This window comes from Cariama cristata, unplaced genomic scaffold, assembly GCF_000690535.1.
Source record: "Cariama cristata isolate BGI_N322 unplaced genomic scaffold, ASM69053v1 scaffold4902, whole genome shotgun sequence".
Taxonomy (NCBI): Eukaryota; Metazoa; Chordata; class Aves; order Cariamiformes; family Cariamidae; genus Cariama; species Cariama cristata.
In genome coordinates this window covers 266-13,298 of record NW_009605401.1, presented here as the reverse complement: position 1 = coordinate 13,298, position 13,033 = coordinate 266, and the positions used below count along the sequence as shown (strand labels likewise).

The following is a 13,033-nucleotide window of genomic DNA, read 5'->3' as shown; positions in this document are numbered from 1 at the left end:
CACCAGGACCATGCAAGCCCCGCAGCATGCTGATGGCCGAGACTGAAGCTTCCAAAACAAAGGAAGGAACCCACTGCAGTTTTATTTTTCCTTAGATAAATTTTTTATATAGAATATATTACAGTCAGAGTTCTCAGCTTTTAATCAAAAGATAACAAGTTATTGCAGTTTTTTACCCAGTGAAACTACCGGTGGAAGGAGGACTTTCTAGAAAGCTGTCTTGTCTTTAAAAAAACAAGAGGGGAAAAAACCCCACCCAGACAGAAAATACACATGTAGGTTGCTCTTCGCGCCCACCGGTGCCCGGCCGGGCGGGTGGGCATTTGTGTGGATAGAGGAGCATGAGGTGAAGAAGCGGCGATGGGCACAACACTATGGCGAGGGAGGCAGGCCTGGGTGCTAGCAAGGTCGGTTTCCTAGGCACAATGCTTCTGCTCCGGCTTAATTGCTTTTAATTTAGGAAATGAAAACGCGGTGGAGAGGGAGGAGGGCGGCGGCGGTGGCTTCCGCCTGTGTGAGGAGGGCTGGGGCCCTCAGCCTCGCCTCAGCTCGTGCAGCTTGTGAGCGACGCGCTCCAGCTCAGCCTCGATGGCAGCCAGGCTCTCCAGCTCCTGGTCCTGCAATGAAAGCCCAGGACTAGGTGGGCAGCCCTCGCCCCCCAGAGCTATGGAAAGCCTTGCCCAGGGGCTAGCTGCCAGTGGTGGCACAAGCACGGCTGCGTCTTACCCCATCCCCTCAGCCCACTCCTGCATTTGCCGCTCTGGAGAGATGTCTATGTGCAACACTAATTAGTCCTGTCCTAATGTTAAGTCTTTGCAGCTGGTGATGGGGTCAAGACAGGCAACTACCAGCTTCTTGAGCCCCGCTGCTTGGCCGGGCAGTCTCCGATGGCTGCTGGGGAGCCAGGGCTGGGGCGGGCGCTGCCAAACGGCACTGGGTGTCTGTGTCGAGGCAGTGGTGTCAAACCAGGATGGGCACAGGTGCCTGCCACCTGAGGCAAGTGCAGCATGTGCCCTGCTCATGGAGGGGACGGCAGTGTCCCCTCTCCCTGCGCTGTGCTCGGTGTCCATGTGCACCTCCAGTACTGGAAGAGGCTTTTCCATTTGGGAAAGTAGTGAGTGAGGAAGCCATCAGTTTAAAGGTTCAAGCTGCCCATCACTTTGTGGCCTTTCTACAGTGGCTCTTGTGTATCTATGCCATCACCCGAAGCTGTCTTATTTAGCACAGGTACTGAAATTTGTAACTGCGTGGCTTTGCCAGAACTCCGGTCATACGCAACTGGCCCTGTCTCACTGCCAGCCCCAGCCCTGCCTGCCCCTCACAACTGCTGTCACCTGGGGCTTGCTGCACATCATGCGCTCATCCAGCACAGCAGCAGGCTCTGCGGGAGCAAACTTGAGGCTGTCGGTGACAAAAGTGCCTTTTCCTGTCAGCAGAGCTGAGGTGACAGCCCCTCTCCCGTGCGGAAGGAGCAGAGCCTTGCCGCTACCTGCAGCAGCTGCCAAGCACAGGCTGATGCTGAGCCACTGGCCTGCACTGCATGCGGCTGGTGTGAAAAAAATGAAATTATGTAAAAAAAAAAAAAAAGATAATTTTTCTCATCCCTGAGCTATTTTACTGAACAGGGAAAAAGTCACTCTGCCTCTCTGCAGGGCCCTGGGCTCAGCCCCTGGGAAGGCTCTAGCGACAGCAGCTTGTCAGTAGCTCAGGGTGCCCACCGGTGCTCGGGGGAGCAAAACTGAGCAGCCGTTCCAGTGTGTTTTGTTTGAAGCAGGTCAGGGAGCAGCTGGCTGAGGCATGCCTAGCTGGAGGAGAGCTTTGGCTGCAACTGAAGCCCCCAGAAAATAAGAAAATAGTGCTGTGCTGAGATCCTCCGCACCACCTGAAACGAGGAGAGGTCAGACCCAAACCACTGCCTTGTGCTGTGCCCATGTGCCCTGGCTTGCTCCTGCCTGGCCCCGCACGCTGAGCCCTGGTGAGTGCAGGGGACAGCACTCTCAGTCTCCAGCTGTGCCCACACCGGGCTCACTGGCCAAGCCGTGTGGCCACATGTCCCAGAACTGAGTAGAGCGGACAGGATGGCAGCAGCTCTAGCAGTGCCAGAGCCAGTGCCTTCCCTTCCCTCACTGCTGGGTGCCTGATCTGATGCCTCCTCACTGACTCCCAGGGCCCCTGATCTAGTTTAAGAAAAAACAAACCCAAAAGTCTTGTTGCAACTGTAAACATAGCAGTTTTGCAGCCTCAGCAACTTCCTTCCCAGTCCCCGTTTAGAGGTTGAGCCCACCACCTTGCAGACAAGGTGTACCCCAGAGCTGCTGGCAGGGGCAGGTGAAGAGCAGCCTTCTTGGGGGAGAGACTTGGGACATGAGTAGACGCTGGTGAGGAGGCAGATGGGGCAGGTGCTCACCTCCTTGCAGGCATCCGCTTCATACCTGCTCAGACCTGAGATGTTTGGCTTTGCTTTGAACCAACATAGCTGGAGATGCCCTCTCAGTGGGGGATGCTGATGGGCAACCTTTGGGCAATGTTTTGGTGCACAACGAAGGCAAGAGGGGTGTTTTGGAGGCAAGAGAGCTGCAGCAAACTGGCTTCACTCACTTGCTGCTCCAATCTCTACCCAGGCACCTGATCGTGGCTTATCCCAGAGCAAGCACTCGCAGAGCCCATGCCCAGCCCCACTGTCCAGCCCCTTCCACTATCCCAAATAAACATCCATGCCTGGAGCTAAGCCTCGGCACAAAGGTGAAACCACCACTCCAGGCTGCCAGGGAGGTGCTGAGTTACCACATAGCATCATGTAAGGTACCAGGGAAGTAGGTCTCTGACTTTGAAAGCCTGGTGCAGGCATATTCCCATATCTGTCAACCATTTCCACTCCAGTGCTGCAGCTCTCTCACCACAGGTGTGCCCCTGGTTTACCTCTGTAGGAGGTCTGACACTAGTCACCCTGTCCCTGAGCTAGGGAAAGCATTCCCTTTGTCTTGGAGGGGCTTTGGGACACAAGACCCACCCTCAGGCTCCAGATATAGGGCTGGTCACCATGTCCAGCACAGAAGTCCTGTTGCATTTTTAAGACTCTTTGGGGCAGGGTGGGGTTTTTTTGCACTGGTCATTAAAACAAGGATAAAACCCAAAGGCACAGCCAGGTGCAAATCTCAATAATACCTTGGGCTGAATGACTAAAAGGTCACCAAGCATCTCCTTAATGTCACAGAGAACAGATGCTGGCTGCATAACACCAAGGTACTATCCACATTCCCAAGTATTAATCAGGTGGGATTTATTCTTCAGCCTATGTACACCAACCTCTGTTCTCCTGTTAGCGCTGCCTTCCTCATCCTTCTTTTCTTCGGGCATGGGACCAAGCGGGAAGCCTCCTTCACTGCTGTCCTCCTTCGAGTGATGCTTCCATGACCTTCTCACATCTTCCTCTGGACTACTGAAGTCATACTTGCGGGATCTAAATGCCATTTTCATGGACCTGTCTGGGTCTTCCTCACTATCGTTTTCCTCCATGCGCTTCTTTGATGTCAGCTGCTTGGCCAGCTCATCCATTTTATTCCACCTCTTGGAGTCTTCCCACTCCCTGGAGGACTCTCCCTCCATCTCCTCGCTTTTGGCATCCCTGGGCTGGAAGGTGTCTTCCTCCCCCTGCATCCCTGCATCCTCCAGGTGATGCCTTCCTCCTCTCAATGACCGGGGCTGCTCTTCCTCCTCCTCCTCCTCAGAGCTCCGCCCATCTTTGCCAAATCCCAGAGCATCATCATTATCTGAAAGAGCATTAGACACAACAGTGAGTACAAGTGTTAACCTGCTTACGTTCCACCTTTGAAGTGAGCCTTCAGGGGCGATGCAAGGTGAGTTTCCTGACTTAGGCCCATTTTCCCACGATTCCGGAAATACCCAGTCTCACATCACTATGTCAGTAACAGAGCTTGGAGGCAGCAGTCAAAAACCACATAGGAAGTTCAAGAAAAAGAAATTAGTTGTCCCTAAGTGCTATGAAAACTGAGCAGCAGGCAGCAAGGCAGCTGCGGGGCCTGTGTTACCCACTGTGCATGGGCCCATGTGGTCGGGTGCTCGCGGGGGGGTCTGGGTGGCTGTCGGCAGGGGTATTTCTGTAAACCTGGTAAGTACCTTCCTGAACTTTTAGGCTTTAAAGCCGCTTATCCATCTGCCTTGGTGCTCTCAGCTCACCCTGTGAGGTATCAGTGCAGTCATCTGGGATACGTACTATCATCTCCCTGCATCTCCTCAGCCTCCTCATCCTCCTCAGCCAAGTCAAGTGACCTCTCTGCTTCGGTAGGGTCCTCCTCTGCAGCATCGTCTCCTCCGTCATCCTCCCGCTCCACACGCTCCTCTGCCACCTCCTTGCTCTGCTCCTGGCCCAGCCTGGATGACTGCTCTTGCTCGTCCTTGAGCTCCAGGCTGTCCCTGGAGCCTCCGGGCTTCTCCTCTTCATCCTCTCGCTGCTGCTGCTCATCCTCGCTGAAGTCTTTGCTAATGTGGTTGTCGAAAGCTTCATCTCGCTGAGCATCCTCTGTGTCCCTGATCTCGTTGCTCTCTGCTTCCTCCTGATCCTCCTTCTTGCCAGGGTTGGCATCCCGTGGCCAGGACTCCCTCTCCTCCAGGCTGTTTTTTCCCTCCGAATCTTCATTTTGCTGGATTTTCTGTGCTGGCAGCTCAGCCAGGGACCCTGTGGGCTGCTCCTCTTCAGGGTGCTCCCTTGCTGCATCTGCAGAGGGAGGAGCAAGAAGCAACACCTCTTCTGAGAGCTCATTTCACAACCAGCAAAGCCCATGCGTTTCTTAGGGAGCTTCAGCCCCACTCAGCAATCTGTTTAACCAGCCCATGGATCCTTTCACAAGTCACTTCAACATATGCTTGCGTTCAAGCAAGCCGGTGCTCTCACTGGTGTGTGCTCACGTGGAGAGACTCACAAGGCTGAAGTTAAACATATGCCGAAGTGCTTTGCTGCAGCACGGTCCTCATCACCATTTCTTGAGATGCCGGCAAGAAGCTTGCCCGGCATGAAACCAAATGCCATGTAAAATGAAATTATTTAGGAGTGTAATACAGCACTTGTGCAGCTCTCCCTGCTCCAAGTGCTGCGCTAACATCCATTCCTTATTTCTCCCACCAGGCTGAAGAGGCAGCCAGCGCTGTTTGTAGGCAGCCAGAGGGAGGGGGGCCGGATCTGCTTCTGCAAAGCAGCTACTCAGCAGGAGCTTAATGTAGGCTGGGTATTTGCTCTTGCTCATGTCAGAGACTGGCCTCTTTTAACGTAATTAGCCATAGAAATCACTTTGCAAAAGAAAAGATGGGGGGGAGGGCTAAAGAGCAGTGGGAAAAGCCAGATAAGTATGGAAAGGCGAACACAGCCCCAAGCAGGACTGAGGAGTGTGCTCAGCTGAGGGGATGCAGAGAGCCGGTCATGCAGGGCTGGTGACCTCCAGTGACACCACACTGGTGTCACTGGGCTGCCTGCGAGCCTGGACAGCCCAATGTGCCATGCTTCATCCTTATACAGTCTCCACACTGGTGGAGCAAGAGGTTCATGTCTGCCTTGGCGGGAGGGAGACCCAGTGCCACCCATCCTCTCCATTGGATTTTGGCCATGCTGGCTGCAGCAGCAGTACCCGGCGGTATCGCTTCTCATCCCTTGGGGCAGCTTTGAGCTCATGTCGTGGCATCACTGCGCTGCCGTGGCTCAGCCATGTGCCCTAGAGCCTGCTCGAGACCCTCTGGGGGGGAGCTGCTGCTGGACAAGAAATTGTCTCACTCCACATTGGCATTGTCTTCTCCTGATGTGGAAAAGGGGCTGAACCCTCCTTTCTACTACACTGCCGGTCTCTAGCCAGGCCATAGAAACGTATTGACAGGGGGAAATCGCAGCTGAATGTGGTCTTTCAAAGATGCAGTTGTTTTGTGTGGGTGTGTGCACTGTGTGTATCCCAAGTTCAATTTTCCCTTCAGAGACCCGTAACCAGTACCTTGGATTCCTGGAAACAAGGGCAGCAGGAGCAGACCCAGATCGCTCTTGCCTGTATCACTGAGTCTTTCAGTACAGGATTTCCCTGGCTGTGACTCATTTTAAGCATTAGGAATGAGTGATGGTGTTGGCAGCAGGGTGGAAAAGTTTGGTATCAGTTTGGTAACTTGACCATCACCAGTTACTATAGCTCGGAAATTGCACGTTGTTTAAGCTAGTAAATAAGAACAAAGCAAACACCAGGTTGCTTGTGTGCATCAGTGGCAGTATCAAAGAAGCAGCCTAAATGAGAAACAGATGGACATATCAAGGCTGTTTGTTAGAAAGAACATCCTTGTTTACAGCCTGACTTGGACACTGACCTCTCTGCTTGTTCTTGTTGTTCTGATTTTCAAGGACTTCGGAAAGTTCATCTTCAAAGCCACTGTTTTTCTTCTGCTGCTGAGTTCTCTCACTGGCACCTGCATCAAGTAACAAAAAGCAGGGAAAGGCAACAACCCCTCCTGTGTTTCAGAAAGCAGAGGTAGGAAAAGAGTTCTGTGCCCTTGGTAATTATATCTATATTTTCTACAACGGACGAATCTGCCAAAGGGGATCTGCGAGGAGAAGTGAGACTGGAGGATACGTGAATCAAATGCAGTAACAAAGCCACCATCAAAAACGTCATCTGCAGGACAGAAAAAGGTCTCTAAACAAACAGAGAAGCAGGGGTACTAGGAAAACTAATATTGATGGAGAGCTAGGGAATAAGAGATGTTGAACTGAAGCACACCGAGGCCAACAAAAGACTTAAGCATCAGAGTGCTGAAGGATAAAAATTGCCTCCTGCCAGATGCTGCCCACATACCTCTGTTGAGGTGAGCACTGAGAGCCCCTGTGCTCTCCGGTTGTGGGGACCCCTCTCCCCAGGGTGCTGGGAGGAAGAAGCAGCATTCATTCCCACTCTGGGAATAGTCCAGGACTCCAAGGCCCCACATAATCCCCCAGGCCTCTGGGATTATGGAGCCAGGCTGACAAAAGCAACACCTTGGAGAAAAGTGTCTGAAGGCAGCATGAACTGGAGGTCAGAGCACAGCCGTCCTGGCAACCAGCGCTCCCCAGGCAGCCCCAACGGGATCTGCAAGCCAAGCAAGCTCTGTCTAACCCAGCTCACGCCCTGCTTCTATGCCTTAGTGCAAAGGCAAGAGCAAACACTGCCAGCCCAGTCCTCTCTAGCCCTGCACTGGGCAGAGCTGGATGGTGTGGGCTCTCCAGACTGAGAAGGACCAGCTGCAGCCAGCACAGAGGAGATGAAGATAAAAACCTTTGCTTTTCCCTTGGGCTACATGACTCTCCCACCCCCAGTCACTGTGATCTGTATCTTAGAGCTCATGTTACCATGGGACAAGATGGCGTGACAGGCTCAAGTCAAGGAAAGAGTAGAGCAAGATGCACCTCTGTGAAATGAGTTCCTTCACGTGGACTCCATGCTGTATGGCACAGCCCATCTGATAGCTGAGCACTACCTCTCACAACCCTGGTGTGCCTGGGCAGCAGTACCCCAGGGCACTGAAGAGGCCCAGGTTTCTTTCTTCTGGATCATCAGAGCATCCATGGAGCCCACCTGAGGTCACTGCCCAGCTGGCCCCTCCACCAGTGGCATTTGGGTAGTGATCAGACTGTGGCTTTGGGAGCTGTACAAGGCTCACTCCCAGTCTTGACTTCCTGAATATTTTCCTCTTTCTTCTCCCTGTTGCTTCTGTGGCTTCCCTGCTCTGAAAGCAGTCTGGTGGCCCTTTCTTCCAGCCATCTCTGGCAGCCATGCCAAACAGGAGCAGGGCACAGGGATGCCCTGGAGAGGGAGGGCTGCCAGCTGGCTTACCCCAGGGAGAAGGAGGAGAGAAGGCCAGGAGCTGCTCTCCCTGCAGCCTGGGGAGAGCCCTGTTGCAGCCTCAACCGGACCACCTGGGCAGAGGGATCTGCACTGGCTTTGAAGTAGCCTTGCTTGGGACCTGCACATCAGCTCTGGGGACCTGAGCATCTAAGAATAGGCCTTTCTGCCCTTGCACACCCCTTTGCACAGCTCTGTGCTGCTGCTGCTCCCACATTGAGCTGCGGTGAGCAGCCTGCACCTTTCCAAACCAAAGAAACTTGCATTCAAGCTAAAGAAGCCAACAGAAAAACCCCCATTAGCTCAAGGACATTTTCACTGGGGTCTTTTAGGTGCAAGTTCCACTCAATGCTCAGTGAGGCTTCCCTTCTGCCACACCTGAGTTTAGTGTCAAACTCCAGCTGCGCAAACAGTGAAAGTTTTCCTGCCTTTCGTTCTAGTTTGGGAGCTGGTGGTTATTTGTTGAACTAAATTACAGTATTTCCTTTTAGGGTTCTCCCACCTCAAAATGCCTATACCACCAAGTTACATTGACAGTCATTTAAATCATCAGATGCATATTTGAGTTATTATAAACAAAATTCCTGCCCCTGCTGACCCTGTCTCACTGGAAGTCCTAGAACTATATTTCCTAGAGCACATTTATATAATGTCAGATTAATGTCAAATACAAAAAAACCACAAAGAAAAAAGTGTGCAAGGGGCTACAACAGATTAAACCCCTCTTCCCAAATAACTATAGTGACACCGTACCTTGAGCAGCAATTTCCTGAAGTTCCTTCAATAAATTTTGGTGGCGAAGGATCGAAATGATTCGTTCATCTGCAATAGAGGAGACTTGGTACAGAAGATGGTCAAAGACAACCTCCCCTCCAGCCCCAGGAAACGAAAAAGAACCCAAACGCCACCTCCCTTTTTGTTTGCTCTTTTCTCTCCCTTGCCCTGATTTGTTGCCACATCTCTTAACTGTGTGGTTAAGATGTCAGGAAGGTCCCATGCAAACCAGGGAGCTTCACGTCATCCAGCACTCCCCTGGCCACAGTGCCGGCGTGATGCATGGCCTGGGCTGAGCAGCGGCTCTGTACCTGCTTTCGGGGCCTGATGCAGGCCAGTGGGGTGACCATGAGGAAGGCGAGTGTGTCAGGGACCCCTTGTCAGGGCAGGCCCAGCCCCTACTTAGCAGATCTGCTCTTGCTGAGACCCAGCGTTAAATCTGAGCCTGTACCTCCTCTGAGTGTTTCTAGGCATTCCTCGCTGATAGGCAGAGGGTTTGGCTTCGATAAAGTATCAGAGATGACCTCTACAATGCACTTCATCACCTAGAAAGAGACAAAAATAAAAAATAAAGCACTGCTTTTTTGTCTTTTTTTCCTATATCTATTTGTTACCAAGGCTAAAATGCAGCAGATGATGGCACAGATCTTGCTTTTCTGGTCGAGCCAGAACTGAATGTTCAGTTCCTGTTTTACGTAACACAGGAACAGAAGGTACCTCCTGAAATTAAGAAGTGAGCAAATGACACACGGCAATGGAAAGAGCTTCTTCAACATGACGCACACTTCAGCTGAGAATCTCACAACTCTGGCCCATCCCAGAGACCAGGCACATCAGGAGATTAAAGGGAATCTGGATATATACATAGAAAGCTCAAAATCATCCTCTTTTAAGTCAATGTATCTCAACCTGCATCTCATAAAAGGGCTCAGTGGGAGGCTGTAGAGAGCAACAAGTGGTCATAGCTCTTCAATAGGTGACCTTGAAATCTTGCAAGCTATTCAAGCCCTGAGAAGAGCACCATAGTTAGACTGCAGCCAGGCATGGAAGGCAAGGTGAGACAAATTGTACTTTCAAACACAGATGAGAAATACTGCTCTCAAGCCCCAGAGAAGGACAAGACACTCTGGAGAAGTGTTTGACCTTGTGCTTGAGTATTCAAGCCATCTATTATAGACTGGAAGAGCTGTACACAGAGGGACGTCATCTGAAAGCAAGGAAGTTCCCACACTTTCCTTGGAAGCATTTGCAAGTGCCTGAGGCAACTTCCCAGACAGGATGAACTCTGAGCCTGCCCTTTCCAGCAGCCCTTTTCTTCGGTGTAAAATGAGAAGCATTATTTATCTAGTTTGTCACCTGTACTGAGGTTGCAGAACTAGCTCTTCACCCATGCAACTGCAGCACCACTGATCCCACAGGGATCACCCAGTGAAAATGAAAGCCACAGGCGCAAAGGCAAGGTCGCACCGCTGGCAGGGGTGAAGGCATCCTCGCCACACTGAGGCACACCACCAGGAGCCCTGCTGTGTGCTCGTGGTAGACCCAAATGGTCGCACAGGAGAGAAAGCAGCATTCACTCAGTCTGGTGGCAGTTAGTAGTGCAGGAATCAGACTGCTTAGTTCAAAAGGATGATTATTTCTAAAGCAGCCTAGAAAGTATGCAGGGCTCACAAGTGCCTATGGAAAAAGAGAGGCTAAAATGAAAAAAAGAATACAAGTAAGCCATGGAGGCAAAAAAATAATTGACTGAACCTCTTTCTCCTGATGATTTCTGCAGGCAGCCCTAAGAGCCCTGACCTCCCTCACAAGGTGCCATTCTCAGGGGAGCAGAGCACTGCGGCTGCAGTAGAAATTAAACACAAGTCAGCAATTCCCAGTTATCTACAACGTTGCTCATTCAAGCAATTGGATATATTCATTGACCAGCTGGAATGGGCAAATTTTTGCATGTGTAGGGAGAGAATTCTGCTTTTGCAGGTCACAGCCATAAAATGCTGAATTCTTATCACTGCTTACACAGTTTGAAGGGATTGCTTGCTGGATTAAAAATGTTACAGGAAAGATCTAACAAAAAGAAGGCAACAAAATTTCCCTGGTACCATTAATATTGATTTTAGATGACTTTGAGTCACTTCACTCTACCATCAAATAGAACAAACCCCTGATTCTGATACTTCCTTCCCATGTTTCCCAAGCTCTGGAGCCACTTATTGCAGCAGCATTTGATGCAGCTTCAGAAGTAAGGACTTTCTTAGCATGAGAAATAAGAACCTGGTCCAATCCTCTATACAAGCTTTTTTGAAGACTTCTAAGCTGATTTAAAGTCTTTGCCTGAACACAAAGAAACACATCAGTCACCACAGAAATATGGCCAACTTTGTGGACGAACCTTGTAATATAATGAAATGAAGAGTGCTGTCATTCCACAACACTCTCCTTGACTTTTTGTAAGAGCAAGTCTTGCAGAGTGAGGCTTCACAAAGTCATGAAATAACACCCTGCAGCAGGAAATGGAGGCGATCTTTTCCAAATGAATGTAATTAATCCAGTGCAGAAACTCAGACTGGAATTTTGCCATCGCTATCCTCTAACTGTGAGCGGGTGACTAGATCCTTAAGAGCTGCTCATGCTGTTCCTACACAGAAATCTCCAAAGGGTCATGTCCTTACAAGGATAGACTTCACCATGTTTGAGATAGGCTATGCTCAAGCCCTTCCGAAATGTATGCTTCTAAGTGGGAAATAGTGTCATTCCAGCATAAGTGTGGGCAAACACCAGAGATATTGTAAATGCTTTGGTCATGTTCAGCTCCCCATGGAAAGCCCTTGGTGTAAGGGAAGTCTGATGAGCTGCCCAGGAAAGGCCTGCAGGTGCTGACTACCCATTACACAGCCCTGAGAGCCACCCACAAATGCTGGTGGCAGAGAGCATGGTGTCTAGGAATTGCTGTGGTGCTCACTGCTGTACCCGTGTAATGGTATCTCTGCCCTTACCTCTCCTGTGAGACCAGCACTTCCTTCACTGAGATGCCGTGTTTTAGAGGATGGTGAAAGCCAAAAAGCCCTGATGGCTCTTTCCATTTCAGTAAATTCAGAAGAAAGGTGTGCTCTGATTTTTCTTTCAGCTAGAGCCTGTGTCAGTGTAGTACCCGGGGAGGGGGCAGGCTTGGGAGAGAATCCTTCCTTGGTGGGAGCATTTCCATGGAGTTGCACCAGCTTCCACAAAAGTGCCATGTTTTACACACAGAACACACTGGGGAATAGATCTCACAAGGAAAATTGTGGAATTAATGGATTGTCCTGCCAGTTGGCCAATGAGCATCCCAGCCTAGCACAGAGATATGAAGATGCAAGTGCCTGCCCTGAGTCTCCTTCCTCTGTTAGCAGCACATAGCCTGGAGCAGGCACCCAGTGGCTCACAGCTCATGGCTCAGCCCCAGCAAGGGCTAAGCAGGCTAAAAGTCTTAACAAAGCAACAGCTCTCCAGGCCCAGGCACATCTGACAGGAGATGGGGAGGAGTTTCTCACAGCACTTGCCCTGTAGGTGACAGGCAGAGACACTGTACAATGGAGCCTGTGCCTGAGACTGATGTGAATGTGCCCTCTCCTACTGCTGCCTAGGGAAAAATATTATGTGGCTAGAAGATTTCAGGAAACAAAGTGGTTCAAGAAGTAAGGGGAAAAGGGCTGGAGTTTCCTTTCTGGACATCAATGTCTGCAAAAGGCTTAAATTGGGCAGCTAAGAGATCAGCTCATCTGAAAGACTATAGGTATCATAGTATCAGGAAGGGGGAGTCTATCGCAGATCAACACAGGCAAACACACCTATCCAAGCTTTAGGTGCCAAAAGCTCGTTGGGAGTGCACACACTTGCAAAGTGCAGCTATGAATGGCAGAGAGGTAGGGCACAGATGTATACATGGAAGCCTATAAAAGGCAGCTGGAGAGGTCAGCCAAGTCCCACACTGCTTGTAGCCATCCAGACAGGCTGAGCAGTAGCTGAGGATGGATTACTAATCTGAGAGTGGCCAGTTGCCTATTTTTCAGGATCATGGTTTAAGTAACACACCACACACATACAAACATGGATGTATACAACCCCCAAACACACACAGTTCCAGCAATGCCCATTCCTGAATCACTATCTCCCCCCACTCTCCCCTGAGTCACCTCCTGTTGGGAGCTTTGAAAAGCTGAAAGTAGGAGGACTAGGGAGGGCTATATTCAACCTCCACCCCCAGCCTCACCATTCTCTAGACAAGCTGCTTTGATCCCTCTGGTACATCCTGAGGGACTTCCCTCCTGCCCAGATGCCCAGAAGTGGAGGCACAAAAGGTAAATCCTGGTAGGAAGGAAATGGGGCTGGATACTGCTGTAGGGATCCCATGCAAATCCCTG

The 13,033-nt window shown here is 50.8% G+C and overlaps 1 protein-coding gene across 1 annotated transcript in view; it reads right to left on the bottom strand.

Moving 5' to 3' along the window:
- Nucleotides 1–533: 533 nt before the first annotated feature.
- CHGA (chromogranin A (parathyroid secretory protein 1)) overlaps nt 534–13,033 on the bottom strand; it is a gene marked incomplete at its 5' end in the record, with an annotated part of 12,681 nt that continues 181 nt past the window's right edge. The window contains 6 exons of the mRNA XM_009695929.1: nt 534–617; nt 3,307–3,770; nt 4,235–4,735; nt 6,355–6,453; nt 8,616–8,684; nt 9,088–9,181. Coding sequence (XP_009694231.1) covers nt 534–617; nt 3,307–3,770; nt 4,235–4,735; nt 6,355–6,453; nt 8,616–8,684; nt 9,088–9,181 — 1,311 coding nt within the window. The remainder of the gene's footprint in view (nt 618–3,306; nt 3,771–4,234; nt 4,736–6,354; nt 6,454–8,615; nt 8,685–9,087; nt 9,182–13,033) is intronic.